The sequence below is a fragment of the Lynx canadensis genome, chromosome B2 (genome assembly GCF_007474595.2).
Source record: "Lynx canadensis isolate LIC74 chromosome B2, mLynCan4.pri.v2, whole genome shotgun sequence".
NCBI lineage: Eukaryota > Metazoa > Chordata > Mammalia > Carnivora > Felidae > Lynx > Lynx canadensis.
In genome coordinates this window covers 30,733,957-30,747,500 of record NC_044307.1, presented here as the reverse complement: position 1 = coordinate 30,747,500, position 13,544 = coordinate 30,733,957, and the positions used below count along the sequence as shown (strand labels likewise).

The 13,544-nt window shown below is 48.0% G+C and overlaps 2 protein-coding genes across 3 annotated transcripts; one reads left to right on the top strand and one right to left on the bottom strand.

Annotated features, from left to right (window-relative positions):
• Positions 1 to 331: 331 nt before the first annotated feature.
• Positions 332 to 9,386, bottom strand: NFKBIL1 (NFKB inhibitor like 1). The gene is made up of 4 exons (XM_030315050.1): positions 9,223 to 9,386; positions 8,552 to 8,828; positions 1,321 to 1,542; positions 332 to 1,140 (listed from the first exon to the last, which is right to left on the bottom strand). The coding sequence occupies exons 1-4, from the start codon at positions 9,277 to 9,279 to the stop codon at positions 557 to 559; spliced, it is 1,140 nt and encodes a 379-aa protein (XP_030170910.1). The 5' UTR covers positions 9,280 to 9,386; the 3' UTR covers positions 332 to 556.
• Positions 9,387 to 9,554: 168 nt separating this feature from the next.
• On the top strand, positions 9,555 to 12,737 carry ATP6V1G2 (ATPase H+ transporting V1 subunit G2). 2 transcript variants are annotated; one of them, XM_030315063.1, is made up of 3 exons: positions 9,555 to 9,752; positions 10,957 to 11,057; positions 11,579 to 12,737. In XM_030315063.1, the coding sequence occupies exons 1-3, from the start codon at positions 9,701 to 9,703 to the stop codon at positions 11,750 to 11,752; spliced, it is 327 nt and encodes a 108-aa protein (XP_030170923.1). In that variant the 5' UTR covers positions 9,555 to 9,700; the 3' UTR covers positions 11,753 to 12,737. The 2 variants fall into 2 exon arrangements, with proteins under 2 accessions (XP_030170923.1, XP_030170922.1); XM_030315062.1 differs by lacking the exon at positions 9,555 to 9,752 and adding an exon at positions 10,053 to 10,662.
• Positions 12,738 to 13,544: the final 807 nt, after the last annotated feature.

The window sequence follows — 13,544 nt, the reverse complement described above, 5'->3', positions numbered from 1 at the left end:
CCCCGGGGAACTGGGGAGAGGAGGGAAACTGGTTTTGTTCCCTTTTTTGCCTCTGTTCACATCTATTTCTCCAGTCACTGCCTGCAGAGTAGAGGAGCCCAGCGCAGGGAGGGGAGTGAGACTGGGGGGCAACATGGGTCTTCTCCGGGCTGCCTAGGTATGGGGGTGGGCAAGCAGGGCCTTCCTGCCTCCAGCTGAGAGCGCGGCTCAGTGTGTGCGTGCGTGTTGCAGGTGTGTAGGAGCTGCGGGTTTTGGCAGGCGGGGTGGGAAAGGAGATGTCACGTATGATGAAAACCACAGCAATGGAAAAAGGCAGAGGAGACACTGGGAGTGAGATGTGGAACCAGGTCTTATTAGGAAATGGAGGAGTCAAGGAGCAGTGGCGGTGGCCCATATCCTCCCCACCCCCACTCGTTACAAGTTTCACTCCCACCCCATATCCTTCGCGCGGGGCAGCATCAGCCTCTTCCTCGTCACCCCCCGCCCTGACCTGCCCCTTACTACTGCCCTGCCTCTAAGGCTGCACTCCCTGCAGTTTCTCACTCTTTCCCTGGGGTCACTTGAGGGCCTCTGCGTGGCGATTCAGGGCTTGAGAAAGGGCCGTCACAGCTCCCATCACGCGGCCCAGCTCCCAGGTCTCAATCTGGCTTCGGAATCGCTGCAGGAAGCGGTCAGGGTGCCAGCGGACCTGCTGGACCCTCAAGTACCTCCTCAGAGCCCCCTGCTCCTCCAAGGGGGGGCCCCTGGCCACCAGGGCTGCAGCCATGGCCTCTGGGTCCCCTCCCCCAGGGCAGGGCCAGGGCACATCGCCAAAGCGCCAGAGGCTGCCCCTCCCTGCTCCTCTTGGGTGCTCTGCCCTGGGCCCAGCCCTGGCTGGCTCTGGCCCTCGGTCCCCACGAGCCTCCTGTGCCCTCTTGGCTCGGCTCTCACGCAGTTCTTCCTCCTTGGCCCGGGCTCGCTCTCGGAAGAGCCGCTGCTCCTCCTCCTGCTGTCGCCAGTTGTGACCGGAGCCCTCAGCCCGTGGGGGTCGGCGGGCTCCCTCTGCCTCGTGCTGCTGCTGCTTCTGGGCATGTTCCCGGGCCAGGCGATCTGACCAGGCTGAGAAGGACTCGGGTTCCTGGGTCTCATGGGAAGCATCATCTGTTTGGGAGGGCAGGATGGGGGTGGTCGGGGAGATGCTGTGAAAAGGTGACAGGCAAGAGCGGCAGGGAGGTTCAGAGAAAGGGGGCACAGGAAGCCAGTGGGAGCACCCATGCGGTGGGTACAGGAAAAGCAGTCAAGGGGAAGAAGGGCAGCTATGGATGGGAATGGATTCCTTACCTTCAAACCTCCCGATGACCTCCTGCCACTCATCCTCCAGTTCTCCCTGCAGCTTCTGCCTCCATTCCCGCTCCTTAGAGGCCTCGTCTTCTTCCTCTTCTTCAGCAGAATCCCAGGGAGGTCCCCAGCCCAGAATTTGCCCAGGGGTCTCCCCATCCTTATTCTTTATTCCCATAGCAGAGGGGCAGCGGCTCAGCAGTGGCAGGAAGAAGTCCGTGTAGGCTGTTGGTGGGAGAGCAGTGAGCAGAAATTAGCTGGGACTCCCACTCCTTGGCAGGCTGCCATCTTGAATCCTGCTGGTCACTCCCTCCCTTGGTCTTAGAGCAACGGAAAGGGTTGCCCACATGGAAGTCTCCTGGGCATTAGGAAATCACGGTCACCAACAAATATTTACTGATAGTTTACCACATGCGTGATAAGTGTGGTAGTTTACAATATTATGACCTATGTTCCCACAAACTGTTTCAGTGTCCTGGGAGTTCTGCTATGTTAAATGACATTTTCTAGTCTGCGTCCAGCCACCTCGGGCAATGTCAAAAACCTCTAACTATGTACTTCGTTTTTAGTTTGAAAATACTGTCACTTTATAACCCTTACTGTGTTTCTCATCCAAAACTAATTCAGACTGGTAAAATACCTGAATGTTTTACTCTGTACCATTATAGATATACAAATAAATAATAGGTGCCTTTGTACATGGCTTTTTTTTTTTTTTTAAAGTATTTACCCATTTTGACAAAGACAGAGACAGCGTGATTGGGGGAGGGGTAGAGAGAGAGGGAGAGAGAGAGAATCCCAAGCAGGCGCCACACTGTTAGTGCAGAGCCTGATGTGGGACTCCATCTCATGAAACTATGAGATCATGCCCCGAGCCCAAACCGAGAGAAGGATGTCTAACTGACCTGAGCCATTCAGGAGGCCCTTACAAAATGCTTTTCAATGAACTGAGTAAAATAAGTGTTTTCAGGGGAATTTCTCTCAGCCAACCTCATATGGGGCATACTGGAAGGGGGATTGGGAAGTAAAGGGAAATGTTCCCAGGAACAGAGCAAGGTTGTTCCAAATGACTGCTGACCTAGGGCAGGGGAAAAGGGCTGTCATAGAGGGTCCCACCCAGGGGTTGGCTGACAGGAGACTGGGGGTAAACAGCAGAGGGACTGACATTCCTGAACCTTCCTCTTCCTGAGCCCTCACTGCATCCACTCTAGCATCAGCAGAAGGCCATGCTGCTCACTTCACTACCAACCCAGCCCTCTACCCCTGGTCAAGCCCACCCACCATGGCCACCAAGCACCTCTTCACTCCGGGGACAGAGGAAGGTGAGTGAAGTACCCTCCCTTCCTATGGACCTACTTTCTCTCCCTAGGGCAGGAGGAAATGGGCCGGCAGTCCTTAAATCCTTATTTTGTGGTGCTGGGAAGTACTGGCCACCTGACAAAAGGATGGGACAAGGGAAGGATTGTCCTGTCACTTCCAGGAAGGCAGGAAAACAGAATGGGCCAACCTGGGCTGGCCAAGGCCCATCACCCCCCACCCATCACCTCTTGGTGCATCTCTGAGCGCCGCCCAGCCCAAACCATATCAGGATGAGGGAAGGGGGTACTTATTACTGATGTGACTGGTCACAAGCCCTCCCAACTTGTCCCATCCAGCAAATACCTGGTCCTGTCTTTCAACTGTTTATTCCCCATTAGGGTTCACAGCCGCGGGAGGGTGGGTGGGTGCTCAGACTCCCATAGGAGGTTTTAAAATTCATAGATTTTAAGGAGTAAGGCCTCCAACTAAAAAACAGGGCAAGTAAAATATGGTACAGCATATTAAATAGCCACTAAAAATGATGCCGGTGTGAGGAAAAAACTGGCTATAAAACCATACATGGGATCCAGTCACAACCATATGAAAAAAAGAGGCCAAATCTTATGGTTAAAAAAAATAACTAGAAGGAAATGTGTAAAAATTCTGGTCTCTGTGTGGTAGGACTATGGGTAAATATTTTAATGTAAACAGGATACAACTGATGTGAAAAAATTTTTCTCTTTTTAAAGAATGAAGAATAAATTTAATCACTGTTAACAGTTTGCTGTGGTCCCTTCCAGTCCTGTCTTGGTGTGTATAAATGCATATATGGGCGTCTTTTTTTCAGAGATATGTGACCATGCTATTTCTATTGTTTGGCAACTTGCTTTTTTCACTTAACGTCTCATTTGTATTTTTCCACAAGAGTATACACAGCCTACCTCATTCTTTTTTATGACTGTGTAGTGTTCCGCTATGCGTATGAAACAAACATCTCCCACCCCCAGTCAACAGACTTTGTTTCCAAAAATGTTCAGCCTCCTACATATATCTCTGTGGACAAGGAGTGGGGTAGATTCTCGGAAGTGGAATTTCTGAGTCAAAGAACATGTGCGATTTTACTGAATTGCTCTCAAATTTGTGCCAACATACGCCCTGATACAGAATATGAGTGCCTGTGTTGTCCTTTACTAAAGTTGAGTATCACCAACCCACCCTTTTAATTTTGCTCATCTGATAGAGGAAAATATTTCATTGTTTTATTTTCCTTTTTTAATGTGTTTTGGCCCACTCTTTCTTCCTTTCTCTTTCTTTCTTTCCTTGTGTCCTTCTTTTTTAAAAGATTTTGTTTTTCAGTAATCTCTACACCCAACATTGGCTTGAACTCATGACCCTGAGATCAGGAGTCACAATCTCTACCAAGTGAGCCCGTCAGATGCCCCTGGCTCTTTATCTCTCTTGTGAATGACTTGTTCATGTTCTTCATCTACTTTTCCCCTGGAAATTATACATGTAGACATGAGAGCTCTTTATACTTTGCAGTACACTTTGTATACGTTTATACCTTGTGCCAAGTATTTGTAAATATTTTCTCCCATCCTTAGAAAGGTTTTATGCAGTTAAATATGTATCAATATTTTCTCTCATTGCTTTTGGCTTTACGTCATCCTTAGATAGGCTTTCCCCACTCTAAGATTATAAAAATATTCTCTAGTGTTTTTTTCTACTAATTTTTATTTTTAGAAATCCAAACAAATTTAAAAAGTATAGTACAATAAGCGCCCCCACTCCTCCCACAAGGTATGTTACTGTTCTGTCATTTTTGCAACATTATTTTGTATTAAAGAAATAAAGTATCATAGGTAAAGTTAAAGCTTTCTCTAATATTGCCTTCTGAATATTATTCCCCATCTGCCCCTCACCGCCAAAGGAAATGTCTCCTGTGAATTTGCTACATACCCTTCCTGTCATGTTAAGATATTTAAGCTGCTGTAATTTATTTATTTTAATTTTAGAGAGAGAAAGAGAGTGTGTGGACAAGCGGGGAAAGGGGCAGGGAGAGGACAGAATTTTAAGCAGGCTTCATGCTGGTCGTGGAGCCTGACATGGGTTTCAATCCCACAACCCTGGGATCACGACCTGAGCCGAAATCAAGAGGTGGATGCTCAACTGCTTGAGCCACTCGGCGCCCCCGTTATTGATTGATTGATTATTTTTGAGAGAGCAAGCACGAGAGAGTGTGAGCGTGTGCACGCGCAAGTCGGGGAGGGGCAGAGAGAAAAGGGGCAGAATCTGAAGCATGTTCTGTGCTGCCAGTGCAAACCCTGATGTGGGGCTTGAACCCACCAACCATGAGATCATGACATGACTTGAAGTCGGATGCTCAACTGACTGAGCCACTGAGGCGGCCCTCCGGTAATATAATTTTGAGTCAGGGGTGAGGTAGGAGTCCTTTCCTTAGATGAACCAAATACTCCAAAATTGTTTCTTAAATAGCTCACCACCCACCAGTGATTTGAAATGCCACTTTCATCATCAATTTAGCAGTACAAATCGACTTCCCAGGGTTCTTTAATATGTTGTACTTTAATATTGAGAAAAATCTAGATGAAAAAAATTTTGAAGTAAAAACACGCTCTGTGTCTTAGTGGTGGAAGCACTGTTCTTCCCTTCCCCATAACGAGGCATGATTTCTATTTTAACATCACGTTCACACTCACTGGTCCAACACACTTGTATTTGGGGAGCCTAGGTGGCTCAGTCGGTTAAGCATCCAACTTCGGCTCAGGTCATGATTTCACTGTTTGTGAGTTCGAACCCTGCATCGGGCTCTGTGCTGACAGCCTGCTTCGGATTCTGTGTCTCCCTCTCTCTCTGACCCTCCCCAGCTCATGCTCTGTCTCTCTCTGTCTCAAAGATAAATAAAAACATTAAAAAAAAACACACCAATATTGTAAGTTTATACTGAGTGATGGTTGATAGAGGCACAGAGGAAGAAAAGGTAAAAGTGGGTAGGGTGGGGACACCGGGGTAGCTCAGTTAGTTAAGTGGCCAACTCTTGATTTTGGCTGAGGTCATGACCTCACCATCCGTGAGCTTGACCCCACATAGGGCTCTGTGCTGACAGTGTGGAGCCTGCTTGCTGTTCTCTCTTCCCCTCTAGTTCTCTTTGTCTCCCCCACTTATTCTCTCTTTGTCTCAAAAACAAACAAACAATTACAAAAACAAAAAGTGGGCAGGGTGGTCTGAGAGGGCTCCAAAAAGGAGGTGGGGCTTATGTTGGGCTGGAAAGGGAGGATAACTTAGCAAAGTGGAAATCAGGTGGATGGGAAGGCAGTCTTGTGAAAACATGCATGGGGTCACTGAAGACAGAGCTGGGTAGCTGGAGTTGCAGGTTTGTGGTTGTGCCATGGTAGGTAAGGCTGAAAAGCAAATGGAACATAAACCAGATGGCTCAGCTATCTGCAAAACGGGCCACCGCTTACACCTACTGTGTAGGTCAAAGTGAGTAATAGGTGGGCGATGTCAGGTACTGTGCTGGCACAGAAGTACAGTAAATGTTACATAAAAAAAACACACACAAAGAAAACAGGCTGGCTTTGGACTTGATTGTTTTCGCAAAGACCGTTTCTTAGTGTCCACTAATTCTTGTTGTACGCAGAGAATGGTTATTGTCTGACTAAGGTGTGTTTATATGGGGGTCTTTGGCAGCTAAGACCACTTCCCCATGAGGTGATGGGTCCCAAAAAGAAGTTACCAAAAGCCATTCACTGGCTTCTCATCGGTTGTGACCGCGCAGCCAGACAATCCAGCATGAACTGCCTCATCTCTCACCTAATGTGGGAATGGGAGAAAACCTCCCCTCTTCAGGGGATCCTGGGTCATTTCATCTGGTCAAAGGAAATATTTGCATTTTAAGACAGAATGGTCTCTAGAGCAGCTCAAAGCTGAATGAGACGGGCCATTTTACCAAAGAGCCAGAAGGCCACCTGGTGGCTGGACCGTCAGGGGAACAGGAGGAAGTAAGGCCCGAGAGGACACCACAGCTTGGGAATGACCTGAGACCAGGTCCCCCTTAGGAAAGACAACAACCTGTCAGTTATGAGATTTCAAAAAGTTCCTGAACTTTCTGGGCCCTGCTTTCCTCATCTGTAATGAGATAATAGTGTCAATCTCATATGCTTCTTAGATGTCAATACGATGAAGGAAAATCCTGCCACGCTAGGAGGTAGTTTTATTACTCAAAAAGCCATAATTGGAAAATATGAGACTAAAAATAACAATACTTCTCATCTAGTGAGCACCAAATCTGCCAAGTACTTGCCTCATTTACTTGTCACAGCTTTCATTTTAGAGAAGCAAGTTAAAATATAAATAATAATAATAATAATGATAAAAAAGGCAAATTAGGGTCACGGAAGTTAAGTTGCATGTTCCTGTTACACAGCCAGTAAGGGGTAGAGGCTGAACTTGGAGGAGGTCTGGGATCTGCCACAGGGTCCTCTGCTCTCTTGCCATGTATAACGTGAGCTGTCAAATTAGATGCCTGCATTTTGCACACCTGCTCTTTTTGTTTTTAACAAAAAATCTGAATATGCCAGCCTATCTCATTATGTTAAGGGGAATTAAAGGGTTTTTTTTAATTTACCATATGGGGAGAAGTTTTTGGGGTGAGAGGTTTCTGTTGGGGAGCTGGAGGATGGTAACAGCAACCAAACTGAGTTAAGGTTGTTCATTCCAACCCAGATTTTCCTCCAACGTTCTCACTAGGAAAATCTCTAGAGGGTTTTATTTTCCTAAGGGCTATTATCTCTACTGAGCTGCCTCCGCTGTCAATAGGTCCCCACCTGAAACCCTCAGTGTCAAAGGTTTCTCAGAACTCAGATGTTTTTGGGACTTGTAAGGCTGACCTGAAAGTACATACATCGTATCTTAGGTAGCCGAGGAGGGCCTGGGTAGCTCCAGTAACCAAACACGTGAAATGTTTCTGCAGTGAAACGCCATCAGTAGGATAAAAATGAATGATAGATAGTCTCCCTTTAGTTCAGGTTAGGTTTTCTCTCCAAACGAGTCTGGTGGCTGACTGATGAAAAATGTTTGGCTCTTAGTGTTTTGAGTTGCAGAACTGAGGCTAAGGGAGTATGGATCTGCTGATAACGGAAACGACGTCCAGCATCTACTGCATGTTAATCACAGGCCGGGTGCTCTAATTGCATATGGTGTCAGTTCATTCTCAAAACATACGTGACAGCATGGGTGCTTTGAACATGGGCACTATCATTGTATAATTCTGTAATGTATCACACAGGATAACACAGTCGTTACAGAGTACAGACGGTCTAGCTAGGCTGCCTGGGTTATAATCCCTGCTCTACCACTTTGTCGCTGGGGGACTTTGGCAAGTTATTTTACTTCTCTGTGCTGTTTTCTCATCTGAGAAATAGGGGATAATATTAATTCTTATAGTTTCATAGGGTTGTTGGGAGGACTAGATGAGTGGTTTTGTGAGAAGTACTGGAATATAGCAAGAGTTATTTAACTCTTTGCACGCGGGCAAACTAAGCCTCAGGGAAGTTTAGGAAGTTGTCCAAGAATACTCAGCTGTTAAATGTGGAGCTGGGATTTGAACCTAGGCAATCTAACTGCAGAACCTACCCTCTATCCTACTTTTTGTACTGTGTCTTGACAACCAGTCAAGACACACAGTAGCTACTAATGTAGAAAGATGTGAAAATTGAAGTTGTTGTTTCGAGAATGCTGGGATCTTCAGAGAATGAATGGTAGCTCAGTAACCTAAAGGCACAAATGACTGCCACATGCCAACGTGGACAGCTACTTTCCTCTGCATCGCTAGCTTATTTTTCATTTGTTGGCCTTCATCTCCTTCCCGTTTAGTTAGTCGCTCATGACCTTGTTCCCCACCAGGGAAACTCACCATCAGGGCCCTGGCGGGCAGCAGCGTGCAGCGCCGTGTCCCCGTGGCGGTCCTGGTGGGCAGGGTCAGCCCCAAGCCGAAGAAGCAGGCACAGGGCAGGGGCATCGTGCCGGGCACAGGCCCGGTGCAGTGGTGGGGGTTGCCCAGCGTCTACATCAAGGCCCGGGTGTCTCTGGAGGAGGGCTTGGGCCCGGACCAGCCGTCCTGCAGACAAGTAACGACGGAAGCGACGCTCTCGGCGTTGGCGGCGGGAAGCGGAGGCCATGGAAGTCTTGGGCTGAGGAAGAAGGAGAAAAAGGCAGCAGTCAGGGCCCCAGCCTTGCCTGGTCCCTCCCCCACCATCCCTGACATTCCATCTTGTTCCTCCCTTCGGTTCCCCTTCTTTTTACATCTTCAGGAACAGATGAGGCCTATCCTAACGCTCATCCCTTAACCAGATGATAGGTTTGAAAACAATTTTGAAGTGGGCTTGGGTCACAGACATTTTTAATGTAAAATTTGAGAAAAGGATAAATAATTGCTTTTGAGGCTCACTAGCCCAGGTAAGTTTTAATACGGGGCTTTGAAAAAGGCAAATAAAGAATGATGGGGGACATTTTAATCAACAGAAATCTGAATTTAAAAGTCACAGATAATTTCAAATAATGATCTAGAAATTGAATATAATCTACCCGGCAGACAGATGTGGAGGCTTCTCCCTCTGGGACCTGGGGGGAGGGGTTACTCATCAGACCTGCCCCCCGCCCCCCTAAGTACCCCCGGAGCTGTAGGCCCGAGGCCTGTGTTTAAGACGCTCGGAAGAAGGGAGGCGGGAAGGGCGGAGACACTGTAGGCTGGCGGAAATGGCGCACGCCGAGACGCAGGTAAAGGGCGGAAACGCACTTGGAAGGCACGTTACCGGATGTCGTCTCTCTCCGAGGGGAAAGGCGGGGGTGGGGGGTTGTGTTCCCTCAGTCTGGCCTCGGGGGGAAACTAGGGGAACTTAAGGTAAAGGGTCCGTCTGAAACCGTAAGACTGGACGGTAGACGCGAAAAAGGAGCCGAGCAAGGGAGGGTAAAAACGGTGATTTAGAGATTTAGCTTCCCCTCCCCCAACAGGGAAGAGAGAAGAGATGGTTCAGAGATAGATAAGAGAGAAAAAACAGGGGAGATGAAGAGGATTAAAAATCATGGTGAAAATGGAAAACCAAAACTAAACCACGGTGAGGCCAAGAACTGGGACAAATCAAAAAAGACATGTGTGAAAGACACTGAAAAAAAAAAAGTGGGGCGCCTGGGTGGCTTGGTCGCTTGAGCGTCCGACTTCGGCTCAGGTCATGATCCCACAGCTCGTGAGTTTGAGCCCCACGTCGGGCTCCGTGCCAACAGCTCAGAGCCTGGAGCCTGCTTCGGATTCTGGGTCTCTGGCTCTCTCTACCCCTCCTCCACTCATGCTCTGTCTCTGTCTCAAAAATAAATAAACATTAAAACAAAATTAAAAAGAGTAGGACAAGGCAAAAGGAAATTTGGACTTGGGAAAGATACAGAAAAAGAGATAGAAAGGGGAGGTAGGAAAAAAAGAGGAAGAGAAGTAGGAAGAATTCAGAAACCCAGCATACTCTTTTCCCAATTAACGACACATGTTGACTTCCTTTCCCTCTCACCCCATTTTCAAGCCCTCTATGCCTGCTTTTCATTCCTCTTTGCCCCTGTCCCGGTTGCTAGGCATCGACCCGGAAAACCCTGCACCTGCGGTGATGATAGCAAGCAGCTCTGGGCCTGGTCTCTGCTGCTCCCAGGTGGTCCTTCTGGGTACTGCCCGTGGGAGAGGTGGGAGAAGAGACCAGCCATCAGTTGGAGGATCAGTTTGGGGGAGACACCTGGTGCAGCAGGCTTAGCGGAAAAGGGGAGCACTAAGACCCAGGGACAGTGGAGAATTGCAGCGAGAAGCTGGTGGAAGAGGAGTAGGTGGTGTGTATGTGTGTTGGGGGTTGGGGGAGCCTTCTGGTACCTTGGTAGCATCCGAAACAGCATCAGCCATAACGACAGAAATGGCCAGTCAGTCTCAGGGTATCCAGCAGCTCCTGCAAGCTGAGAAGCGGGCGGCTGAGAAGGTGGCAGATGCCAGAAAGAGTGAGTTCCCTTTTCTCTCCCTTAGGAGTCTGGAAAGAAAATTGGGGTGCGGGGGGACAGCAAACATTTGAGTCCCTGGGAAAATCCAAGGCCGGGGTGGGGTGGGGGAGAAAGCTGGGGCTGGGCTGGCTGATTAGGAGGCTGATTAGGAGGGTGATTAGCGGGGTGGGTGTTAGAATCTAGCACCTGGTCGGCTGAGAGATGGCAGCAAAACTTTCTGGAAAGGAATGACCCCTACTATCACATTTTGTGAGGGGGTCTACTCCCACCCCCTATCCCTTCTTCTGCTTCCAGGGAAGGCCCGGCGTCTGAAGCAGGCAAAGGAGGAGGCCCAGATGGAGGTGGAGCATTACCGTCGAGAGCGAGAGCAGGAATTCCAGAGCAAGCAGCAGGCGGTGCGTTGTGGGAGAGTTGAAATGGGATCCTGGGGTGCAAGTTGGTGGGTGCATCTGATGAGGTGTGTATGGGGTGACCCTAGAAAAAAACAAGATGGTAAAGGGCTGAAGGGGACCCTTGGCAGGGACCACGTTATTGTTCAAGGTATGTGAGATGTATGAGAATCTGAGAGTTTTGAAAGACTTGGATGGCTTGTGGGGCGGGGGGGGGAGGGGACTTGCCACCGTCTGTGTGGAGTACGATGTCATTTGGGGTGGAAGGCAAAGTTTTATGGTCACGTGTGGTGAGGTAGTGGGGGTTTTCCAGTTGTTTTAGGATGAAGTTGCATGTCAAATCTCAAAGGAAAGGGAATTGTGTTGCTTTCTTTGGTGTCTGGATATTTCCATGGGATGGGGGTGGTTTTGGCAAGGGCTTTTCTTCCTAGCCTTGCTCCAGGACTTTTTCCTCCACATACCTGTACCCTTCTTTCTGTGTTTCTGCTTTTGCCTTTCTGTCTTCTGCCCCTTTCCCGATCCCCCAGGCCATGGGCTCCCAGGGGAACCTCTCAGCTGAGGTGGAGCAGGCTACGAGACGCCAGGTACAGGGCATGCAGAGCTCCCAGCAGAGAAACCGTGAACGCGTCCTGGCCCAACTTCTTGGCATGGTCTGTGACGTCAGGCCCCAGGTCCACCCCAACTACCGGATTGCTGCCTAGAATTCACCATAGGACCTGACTGTTCCCTTCCAGTTCCCTTCCTCAAAGAAACCCCCCAAACAAAATTACCACCTGCCATCTTCACTGCTTCTTTCCTATTTTCTCTCCTTTCCATTCCCTAGAAATTCTAGGGGCAAGATCCAATAACTCTGTGAAAAGTACCCTGCTCAGATCTGAGTCTCCTTACTGTTCTTTAACCTTCACTGGGACCTTGTAAACTCCCAAGTCACTCTCACCGAAACCCTCTGTGAAATTTGTAGCATGGATAAGTAGGGATGTGGAAAAAACACTTTGACTTCAGAGCCTGGAAGCCTTGGGTTCCTTTCCCAACCCTGCCACTTTCTGGCTGTGCACCTAGGACAGCTACTTAATCTGTAGTCCAGTGTCCTCCTTTGCAAGACTGGCATGATGCTGATGGTGATAATAACAATAATACCTACCTTATGGGACTGCTGCAATGATTAGGAATCACTCTGTAAAGAGCCTAGCATGGTTTTTGGCATGTAGTTGCTGTGATTCCATAAATGTCCGCCCTATGATATTATTACCACCCGTTGCCCACCGTCAAAACCAAAACACAACTGTTTCCTCACATTTGTCAATGGCTGTCTAAATCACTCACTCATTCTGTGAACCTAGTAATTTTTCTGAAGAACTGGTTCTTCCCACCTCTCTTTTCCCAGAGACTTTATGGTCCCTGAAAAGGAAATGAAGACCTCGTTTAGCCTCTCTACTGTGGTTCCAGGAAGATGTTGCATTTCGTAGTCTCTCTTTTTGTCTCTAAATTGGTCTTTCTTTTTATTGGATTTTTCCCTTTCCTTTTCTGATTTCCCCAAAGACCCATCAGATGCTCACTGCTTCCTGAGATGTAAAGTGATGCTGTGTTCCTTTGTATGCATGGCCTCCCTTTCTACATCCTTAACATCCTTTCCTTTGTAACAATAAGAAAGTGTCAATAATAATAATAAAAATAAAACCTATGGCAAATCAGTTGGTGTGTGGAAGCAGCTTCCTTTTTGCTTCATCATTTCTCACTTTCATTCACTCTCTTGTTCCTTATTTACATATTCCCCAAATACCCCAAAGCGCTGTCCTTTGAAGCTTGTTGGAAAAAATAAAAGCAACTAGTATGGGGGCGCCTGGGTGGCGCAGTCGGTTAAGCGTCCGACTTCGGCCAGGTCACGATCTCGCGGTCCGGGATTTCGAGCCCCGCGTCAGGCTCTGAGCTGATGGCTCAGAGCCTGGAGCCTGTTTCCGATTCTGTGTCTCCCTCTCTCTCTGCCCCTCCCCCGTTCATGCTCTGTCTCTCTCTGTCCCCAAAATAAATAAACGTTGAAAAAAAAAATTAAAAACAAAAAGCAACTAGTATGTTATTGTTTCTCTTAAATGAGGAACATATGTGGTTCCTCCTTGGGAATCCGAGAACTACAATGGCAACTATAGAGAAAAGCTGGGGTGTATTAACAAGCACTCTTTGCTCCTTATTTTGCATTATTTTTCTTCATGGCACTTATTACTACTTGACATTTGTTTATATGTTGTCTTCCCTGGAATGTGAACTCTGATGACAGGGCTGTTCACCGAGTCCCCGGATCCTAGGTTAGCGGTTGGCACAGGGTAGGCAGCTGATAAATACTGTTGAATCAATTGATACTTAAAGTCGGAAACATCATCCTTGGATCACTGTTCCTTCTCTTGGCCGCAGAACAATGCCTACTTCACCAAAGACTTGAACCAATGAGGTAATCCATAGGGTAATTATTAACCGGACTCTTCAAGCAGGGAGGCAGGA

What these genes read in the sequence shown, in the direction of transcription:
- NFKBIL1 (XM_030315050.1), bottom strand. Translation starts at nt 9,279, where the DNA reads ATGAGTAACCCCTCCCCCCAGGTCCCAGAGGGAGAAGCCTCCACATCT. An exon ending in TGCCCGCCAGGGCCCTGATG is followed by an intron (nt 1,543 to 8,551) that starts GTGAGTTTCCCT and finishes TCCCACCAACAG; the next exon opens with CCTACACGGACTTCTTCCTG. An exon ending in GGTCATCGGGAGGTTTGAAG is followed by an intron (nt 1,141 to 1,320) that starts GTAAGGAATCCA and finishes CCTCCCAAACAG; the next exon opens with ATGATGCTTCCCATGAGACC.
- ATP6V1G2 (XM_030315062.1), top strand. Translation starts at nt 10,581, where the DNA reads ATGGCCAGTCAGTCTCAGGGTATCCAGCAGCTCCTGCAAGCTGAGAAG. An exon ending in GGTGGCAGATGCCAGAAAGA is followed by an intron (nt 10,663 to 10,956) that starts GTGAGTTCCCTT and finishes TTCTGCTTCCAG; the next exon opens with GGAAGGCCCGGCGTCTGAAG. An exon ending in TCCAGAGCAAGCAGCAGGCG is followed by an intron (nt 11,058 to 11,578) that starts GTGCGTTGTGGG and finishes CCGATCCCCCAG; the next exon opens with GCCATGGGCTCCCAGGGGAA.